The sequence below is a fragment of the Taeniopygia guttata genome, chromosome 18 (assembly GCF_048771995.1).
Source record: "Taeniopygia guttata chromosome 18, bTaeGut7.mat, whole genome shotgun sequence".
Taxonomy (NCBI): Eukaryota; Metazoa; Chordata; class Aves; order Passeriformes; family Estrildidae; genus Taeniopygia; species Taeniopygia guttata.
Genome location: NC_133043.1, coordinates 9231620 through 9240723, shown reverse-complemented (window position 1 = coordinate 9240723; position 9104 = coordinate 9231620). Strand labels below are relative to the sequence as shown.

Here is a 9104-nt window from a genome sequence, read left to right as displayed (position 1 = left end):
CAGGGCTCCAGCTGGATGCCTGGAATGAGTAGGGTAGGTAGGGATTTTTCCACTGGAGGCAGCAGGGTTCCAAAGAGTTAATTTCCACACGTGGCATGCAGTTTAATTCTCTGAGCACTCATCTCAGCAATGTTGTTACAAAAACCCTCAACTGTCCTTGTGTGCACACAAGTGCTGATGGCTGCATGGACAGGCCGTGGTCCCCAATCTAATTAAAAGGAAGCTTTTTCTGCCAACTGTTCAGACCTCATAATTCCAGCTCATATAATCAGATTTCAAGACCCTCTTTAGATTAAGCCGTCTGGAGACTGAATCAGAGCACTCTAAATTGTATCTGAAAATTAGTCTTACTCATTCCCATCTGCTACAGCGGAACAATGTTTTGTGATGTAAAGTTCTTTCCCCTCGCTAGAGCAGGTGTTGGGGGGCAGCACCATGCTGCTCTAGCTTCAGGATTTGTCCCAAAGGTGAGAGAAGATAAATCCTTGCAGTTCAGGAGAGCAACAGGAAGTATTCCTTTCAACAGAAGACATACTAGTCTATATTCAAGACGCCATGTTAAGAAGCAAAGGTTTTTCTTCAAAATTATTTATTTTATAGAAAGACAAAACATCAGTACTATAAACGGTATGCAACTTGTGTGCTTAGGGAAGATATTCACCATCTTTTTTGTGTAAACTCCTGCAATTCAACAACTTTATCCAACTTTTTTCCTGCCACAGTAAAGTCTAAATGTGCTTCAAGTCTTTAAACAAGGATCAATTAGTGTTATCTAAGCACTTCTTCACAGAAGAAAACTGAAAACTTGACCAGACAAATGGTAAAAACCCTTATTCCCTGGAGGTACCCGTGAAATCCAAAACTGAACACTTAACTGAATAAACAGTACAACTCTTTTTCCCCGTGCTAGCCAGTGAAATCCAGACAGAGGTCAGGATCGTGGGAAGTCATCTGCAGATAGATGCGTCGGGATAGTTCCGGCCCGATGCGCCGGGAGGTGGCTGTCACCCCCTCCCCACGGTGCACAGGGATATTGGCCAGCATGTTCTCCCGCTCCTGGTCCGAGGAGCACCTCCCATAGGCCTAAAAGTAACACAAAGGCAACAATGGGGTCACCCGCTTGCATCCATTGCTCAAAAAACCAATCAAAGCTATGTACCCGCACCTGCTCTGCTCTTCCACATTTTCCACTCATTTTTCACCTGGTCTCTGCCCAAATCCCCTCTGTGAGCTTGGAGAGCAGAGCCAGTGCTGCTTCTTCATTGGGAAGCCGTAACAGTGGATGCCAAGGAATCAGTTCCTTCGCTAACTTACTGAACTGCTCATGCAGAATCACTGTGTCTAATTTAATACTGATTAAACGACTTCTTCCACTCCCTGCATGAGCTGGCTGCCTGCACACGGTGCTGGCTATCCCTGAGGCATCCTCACCTGGATCAGAAGCTGAGGAGAAGGGTAGGCAGACACGATAGCCTCAGCCATCTCAGAGCTGACACGGTTAAATTGCTGTATCTGCCTCTTCCAAACTTTCAAGAGACCCTTTCCGGAAGAATCCACCTTCACCCCTCTGCAGCAGTCCTTCTCCAAGTAGAAAGAGAACCCTGTGTTCTCTCGCTCTCGCCTAGGGAGAACAAGGGATGAGGAAGCAAATGAGACAATGAGGCTGTGAAGAAAATCCTGTCCCTGCCATCTGTAGTCACAGAGCCAGAGTGCTATCCCTCACCTGAGCTGTCAGAGACACAACTGGCATCAAAGGAAACATGAATAAGTTGACTCTGTTTTCTTTATAAAGAGTACCAACTTCTTTAAGACCCAGATTGCTATTGAAAAAGAAACAATCCTGTACTCAGCAGCAATCCTGACACAAGCCAAATTGCACACAAAGTGGTAAACAAGAATTCACCTTCTGGCTGTCAACCATAATAAAGCACTTTTAGATGTCATTTTTAATGACAGCTCATCTCTTGTCATGGCTGACATGAAAACCCAGCAGCTGCTGTGACAGGAATGCCAGCATTGCATGAGACTGCACAAGATGGCTTTCTCAGCTATCACTATGCAAAAAGCTGCTGGCCTTCCTTATCCATGGAAAGAGTCAAGTGGTTCATTCTCAGGTATGTCTCTTGGTTACACATTGAAGAAGAAAAACTGGCACTCTAAGAGCCAACCCTACTTGCATTCCCTTCCCACTCCAAAAATCTGACCCAGAACAAGAGCTCTACTTGATGTCAAGGCTCCACTGTGAAACCTATAGGTGGTGAGGCACCAGAACAAATTGCCCAAAGAAGATGCAGATACCCAAAGAAGTTGTGAATACTCCGTCCCTGGAGTGTTCAGTGCCAGACTGGATGGAGCACTAAGCAACCCAGTGTAGTGGAAGGTGTCCCTGCCCATGGCAGGGGGTTGGATTAGATGGTCTTTAAGGTCCCTTCCAACCCAAAGCAGCCTGTGACTATGAAACCAGGGTCTATCCTGACCCCTCTTGGGCAGGACATCAATTTCAAGAACAAGTCCTGTGTTGAAGGAGCTGCAATAGCAGATGTGCTGTCACCTGCACCTTTAAGAACCATTACACCCAGTGTTGTACCTGCTATTCCTTCCCAGTAGCTGAAAGTGTAGCCTCTCCAAAGGTAGGGCCAAACCTCCTCTGCTTACTCACTTGTATGGTGCCTCAGCCACAGCTTTTGTGAACATAGTGGCATACTCCCCAAGCTCCTCACTGCTCTCAAAAATGCTGACTTGGACTTGTGTGCTCAGCTGCAGATCCACTAGGGCCTGTATCACCATTGGGAACAACAAATGGCACAATCAGTCTTGTTGCATCAAATTCCATTTTTGACTGAAGCATAAAAGGGTCACAAACATCCTGCTGTAAAACAAGAACCTTCACTCTCTCTCCATTTTGGGAACAGTTAACTTAAGACACTGATGTATTTAGGGGCAGGCTGTCTCTGACAGTTAGTATCACCTCAGTGTCCTCTGAGCTGTTCAGGTCCTCTGTGGCTCCTGTTATGAACAGCCCACCACCAGTAGGCTTTGCCAAAGGGCCATGAAGGGCAAGAGGTGCTGAGACTGACATCAGTATCCAGGTGAATGAGACACATGAGTCTGTGTGGGAACAGCTACGTGCCTGAGCAGTGGGGAGCTGAACCCAGAGCTCTGCCCACAGACTGATGGCCTAATGAATAATGAAAGCCACGGACTCCCACCCACAAAACTGTGTGACTGGGTCAATTGTTCAAATACTGGGAGACAAGAGATGATGGCTGCATGTGTTTTAAAAGCACTCACTTCTTTCACATCCATTCTGGATAAGTCCAGGCCAGAATCCTTAACCACTTTTTTTCTCCTTTCTCCCCGTTTCTCTTGATTCCCCCTTGCTGCTGCCTGTCGCAGCCTTTGTTTTGGCTGAACTTCGAGAGACCTAAAAAGAGTAAAGTAAGACTGGGGTGACAGCCTGGATGGACCTTTGCTTCTGCTTCTGTACAAAAAGTGGTGGAACAGTTCTGGGAATACCTCTTAGACTCCAGTCTTTGCTAGAAGGAATTAACATAAACACCTATGGCATTTTTAAAGGCCAGAGAAAACACAGAAACATTTGGAAGGAAGAAGTCTGACCTGAAATGATTTTCTACTCCAACTACTGCCAGAGCCAGAGTTCTCCCAGGCATTTTCTCCATCATATGAGCTACATAGCTCTGCAGGGTCTCCTTCTGCCTTTCTGCACAGCCATCAGCATTCTACAAAGATGAGTTGGAAAAATAAGGAGTTAAACCATTTTTAGGTATACAGAGAAGCACAGCAAATTATGGCCCTGGTTGCAGGTCTGCAGATGAGTCTTCAAGCTCACCCTTGCTCTTCAGGGCAAGCAGGCAATACTTGATCCCACGTAAAGTTAGAGCAGAAAGAAGGAGAAAAAATTAAACCCACTCGATGTAACTCTTCAGAGGAATGTGTGAAAAATTTTAACTAGCGAAGAAAGCTTGTCAGAACTTTACATTATACAGCCCATTAATGGCTTCTACACCCAGATTTCTGTTTCAACGAAACCCTGCATTCCTCCCACACCAAAACCTTCCTGCCACTAAGAGGGATGACAAAACACCTGTTTTATCACGGCATGTTCAGGAGTACAAAAGTCATAAGCATTCTCACTTGCTTGTAGCTGTGAACCATGGACAAAAACTCCTCCAAGCCAAGCAGAACCAGAACATTTGGTTCTTCTGTCCATTCATCTCCTCCTCCCATCTGTTCAGATATGAAAACAAACAGGCCACAGTCTGTTTAGAATTCACTCAGACTCCCACTCAAACCTCTGAGCAGGGAGATTAGAGGGTGTTCACTTGGGTTGCTAAATAAAATTACTAACGGCTGCAAATAATACATGAGGAAAAGGACAAGATTATCAAAATTTTGCTCACATACCTGTGATGTCACTGTCTTTCTCCTCCAGGTGATGCTGCAGGGAACAGCGTGGTTCTCAAACACACAGGAATAACCGGCAGCCTGCAAAGCACTATGGATCTGCTCGCCACCTACTACCTGTAAGATGACTGAAATCGATGCACGGGTCAGGCCCCCAGAGAGAGGAGACAACAGTCAGCACAAGGCAGCTGCAGGCTGTGAGGACAACTACCTGGATCTAGCACCACTGTTATGTATTTCTGGCACTCTCCTGGCCGCTGAGCTTTCAGCACCTTGGCAATGGTTCTCTTCCTCTCTTTTTCCTCTTCCTGCTCCCTTCTCTTTGCTTCTTGCTCCTTCCTTCTCTGCCACGCATTCTGGCAGATTGCCTCCCGTTCCTTCTGACTATATTGTCGCTTCTTGAGAGGCAGCGATGTTTCTGGCCTTTCTCTGCCGACCGGGGGGCTACTGGGCCTGTCAGGGTCGACTGGCAAGGAGCACAGGGAGGATCCTTCAACACCGCGTGTACCATTCTCACTATCACAAGCTGTTTCTCCAGACGGCGGCACGTCTTCCCAAAGCCCTTCTCTCCCAGGAGCCATCAGGTCACCACTAGCACAAAAAACCCCAGATGCCTCTCCTTTATCACCAGCGCCTAGGATGAAAGGCTCAGGCTCTGCCTCCACCGTCATCTCGACACTCTCATGCGAAGGGACGACTTCCATCGCCTCCTCATCCACCTCTTCGCCCTCGCTGCTCACTATCTTGACAACCTCTGCCGCTTCAGGATCAGGAGATGGCGAGCGCGGGCGGCTGTGCTCGCCGAGGCATGGGGAGGGCTGCAGCAGGTAGGCGAAGGAGGGCAGGCTCTCCTCGTCGCTGCTCTCGGGCCCGGACTCGCTCTCCGCCATCGCCCCCGTCCCCTCGGGGGCCCCGCGCCCGCCTGAGGGCAAAGCCCGCGCCGCCCGCTGGTTGGGCCGGAGGCGCGCGCAGCGGGCGGTGATTGGCCCGAGCGCTGGCGGCCGCGCGCGCTCGGACCAATCGGCGCGCAGCGGGGAGAGGCGGGGCAGCGGAGCGGGCAAGATGGCGGCGCTGGGGCGGCTGTGTGAGTCCGGAGCTGAGGGAGCTCATCGCCCTCAGAGCGCGGGGCAGCGGCGGGAGGGATGAGCCGGGACAAGGGGCATCAGGGGGGTCACCCCGCGGGACGTCGCGCCCCCAGTGGGACGTCACCACCAAGGCTTTCGTCTTGGCCTGGAGCTGAGGCGGAGCTGTGGTGATGGGCGGGTTTGTGTATGTGAAACTGTAACTATACTTCGTCTCTCTGTAATTTCCTGTTAATCCTCAAGTCTTGCAGGCTTTAATTTACCTAATGGGCAATATCCTGAAGTTAATGGGGTTTTGTACCCTTTCCTCAACAGTATTTCTTAGAATTATGGACAGGCTTGGGTTGGAAGGAACCTTAAAGGTCATCTTGCTCCAATTCGCTGCCATGGGCTGGGACGCTTCCCATTAGACCAGGCCCCATCCAGCCTGTGCTGAACACCTCCAGTGGTGGGACATTCCCAGCTCAATCAGTATCCCTCGTGATTTAATTAAGTTAAACTTGTGGTTTTGCTCAGGTTAAGGAAAAAACATAACCACTCTTCTGCACTAACCTGCTGCTTAACGGGCTAAGTAGAAGGATTCAGAAAAATTAGTTTTGTCTCCTAACTGCATGAGAGGTGGTACTGAAGAGATGTTTAAGATAATGATGACTTGGGTTGGGAGGGAACTTAAAGATCACCCAGTTCTTAACCCCTGCCATGGGAAGGGACACCTTTCACTAGACCAGGTTGTTCCAAGCCCAGATTTAACCTGGCTTTAAACACTTCCCTTAAACTGGGATGATTGATCGAAAAAACTGTGCTCCAGACTCCCTTTTTGCCACTCCCAAGGCTCTGTATTCCTTCTTAGAGCCTTTAATCATAGAATTACAGAATCATTAAAGTTGGAAAAGACCTCCAATATCAGCAAGTCCAACCTTTATGCTCCTTCTGGATACTCCTCAGATTGTTTCTGGCTGGTCATAGATGTTTATATATTTTCCAGAATTGCAATCTGCTCATTTGTAAGATTTGAGGATGTCACTGTGTAAGTAAATGCCATTTGGTCAAAGGGGGAACTGAACTCACAAACCATCTTTTATCAAAGCACTGTAAGAGCAATTCACAGCAACCAGTGACATCTGTGCTCCATTTTACAAGAATGAAAGAGGAATTTGTGCACATCATTTAACATGGTTGCTGAGAGTTTTATTCTTACCTGGGCAGCAGCAGCACTTGAGATGTGATCTTTTTTCAAGGATTTTAGGCCATTTTGGTCTAATTTATCTTTTTGTTTCTTTCCTTTGCCTTTAATTTTAAAGCCTGTCTTAACTGATAGCCTTTAAATCTGACAGAAGGAATTATGTATGATAGTTTTTTTACCTGATGGTGTTGTTCTTTCTCCTAACCTAGTTCTAACCACTCCTCATACAAGCCTGGTTGCTGTCAGATGGGCTTCTAAGAAAAGTGGGGGCAGCTCTAAAAACCTAGGAGGCCGCAGCCCGGGGAAACGCTATGGGTTCAAAAAAGTCGAAGGTAGGTCTGAGTATCGTATTTGCATTTCATTGGGCTCTTGGCAGCTTCTCTGCCCTGACGTGTGTCAGTTGTTGAGTGTCTCAGCAGGCGGTGGGCAGGGCGCTTTTCCGGGAGAAAGAAGGGGAGGATCATTGAAACCTCACGATCGAGGGTTGTTGGTGGGAGGGCAGGCTGACTCAGCTTCCCCCCACCATCAGCCCGCCGGCTGCCAGCCAAAATTGCCCACAGAAAATGTACTTTGGTTCTAACTTTGTCTCTCCGGAGGGCCCAGGAGGAGGGAACACTGTGGGACACCTCATAACCGCGCTGCACTTTCCCCCCACACTGGGTGGAAAACCCGAGCATTTCCATTGTTTGCAAAGGAGAGAATTAGAAAGCTTAGCAGAAGTCAAAGTGCAGATTCTTGCAGTTGAGTGCTTAATAATTACTAGCTTTTCTGATGGAAACATATCAATGTAAATGTAATTAAACAAATGCCTTGTACCCTAGAAGCAGTCTTTTCAGAAATTTGACTTTTTGCCATGGTCTATCCATTGTCCTTTTATTTCCTGCTAACAGCATTTTTGTTCAGATCCTTTACATTTGAAGTAATTTTTCCTTAGAAAATGCCTACAGAAGGCTGGGATTTTTAAGTCCTGGAATAATTTATGTTGTGCCAGGGCTCTGGAAGCTCTTTGTCTGCAGTCTGACTGTGTCACTCTGTTGCAGGTGCATTTGTCCATGCAGGAAACATTTTGGCTACGCAGCGGTTGATCCGCTGGCATCCCGGCGCTCACGTAAGGCCTTTTCTCTCTCTTTGGTTCTTACAGAACAGCAGTCCCCCCCCAGAGTCCCACACTCACTGCCTCCTCTCTTTCAGTCTCATTCTTAGTGCTCATCCATGTGTTCTGTGCTATTAGTCACAGAGCCTGCTCAGAGCCTCACCTGTGCTGATGGCACTCACGGAAGGTCTGCATTTAATTAATACCCCAAAACACTTCTGTGACCTGACTGGGCACTTGTGCTTCAAGGTGGCATGGTGTCTCATACTGAGTACCATTGTAAACTGGTTGCTGGAAGCAAGTTGTGTGGTTTTATTTTAAAAAATAAAGCAACAGATGCTGTTGAAGCCAGGATATCATACAAGGCAGACCAATGATCAGATCTGCTTTAGTTGTGGATTTCCAGCCTCTCCTTTCTAATGTTCCTCATCCTCTCCCAGGTGGGGATGGGTCGAAACAAGACACTCTATGCCCTGGAGGATGGGATTGTGAGATACACCAAAGAGGTCTACGTGCCCCCACCCCGCAGCAGCGAGAGCAGGGATGTGATCTGCCAGCTGCCCAAAGGAGCGGTCCTTTATAAAACTTTTATCAGTGTTGTCCCTACCACAGAGGTAGGAAGCTTCAGACTTGTCACCATGCTGTGAACCTGCTGTGTCATGTGGGCACAGATGGAAAGGACAGACCACTACAGCTATACTGGCATCTGAGGACAAGACTGGCTCAGAAGATACCGTTTCAGGACTTGGTTTTGTTCCTGAAGTGCTTGTGATCTGTGTTCAGGCATTGAGATCACCTGCTGGCATTTTTAAGAGTGTTTAATAAATGCTGTGGGGCAACTGAAGGTCTTGGCTACTCATGGAATGTGTTACCATGGTCGTGTAGTATCTGGACAGCCTCGTCTGTTGTGCCATTGGATGAATTGCCTCTACAATCACTCTTGTGTCAGTACTTGTCCTGCTAATAATTCCCTCTGGTTTTGCTCATTTTTAGTAATTACTGTTCTATTTGTACCTTAATTCACAATACTGCACAACAGATCCTTTTCCACATGCACCTATGTGTACCCAGAAGCTTGATTTTTCCCTCTAGCTCACTCACCTCAATGATTAACTTAAATATCTGAGTGTTCCATTCACTGGCCATGCGAGGCAAATTCACAGCATAACTCTAACTCATTACTGAGTTCAAGGGGCCTGGCAAGATGCCCAAATCTGGGCTACTCTTTGAAGCCTCAGCAGCTGGAGGTGTGTGATAAAGCATTATCACATTATGTGAGTCATTATGTGACATTTTTGAGCTTGTATTGCTCAAAATAAAG

At 47.5% G+C, this 9104-nt stretch overlaps 2 protein-coding genes across 4 annotated transcripts; one reads left to right on the top strand and one right to left on the bottom strand.

Annotated features, from left to right (window-relative positions):
* Positions 1–572: 572 nt before the first annotated feature.
* EME1 (essential meiotic structure-specific endonuclease 1) lies at positions 573–5412 on the bottom strand. 3 transcript variants are annotated; one of them, XM_072936906.1, is made up of 8 exons: positions 4637–5410; positions 4426–4553; positions 4156–4248; positions 3619–3740; positions 3292–3424; positions 2660–2775; positions 1432–1621; positions 573–1083 (listed from the first exon to the last, which is right to left on the bottom strand). In XM_072936906.1, exons 1-8 carry the CDS (start codon positions 5313–5315, stop codon positions 907–909), a joined length of 1638 nt encoding a protein of 545 aa, XP_072793007.1. In that variant the 5' UTR covers positions 5316–5410; the 3' UTR covers positions 573–906. The 3 variants fall into 3 exon arrangements, with proteins under 3 accessions (XP_072793007.1, XP_072793008.1, XP_072793010.1); XM_072936907.1 differs by lacking the exon at positions 4156–4248 and having other exon boundaries at positions 4637–5412; XM_072936909.1 differs by lacking the exons at positions 2660–2775; positions 3292–3424 and having other exon boundaries at positions 4637–5411.
* On the top strand, positions 5364–8627 carry MRPL27 (mitochondrial ribosomal protein L27). The gene is made up of 4 exons (XM_002197688.7): positions 5364–5509; positions 6900–7022; positions 7731–7798; positions 8224–8627. Exons 1-4 carry the CDS (start codon positions 5488–5490, stop codon positions 8428–8430), a joined length of 420 nt encoding a protein of 139 aa, XP_002197724.3. The 5' UTR covers positions 5364–5487; the 3' UTR covers positions 8431–8627.
* The last annotated feature ends 477 nt before the right edge of the window (positions 8628–9104 follow it).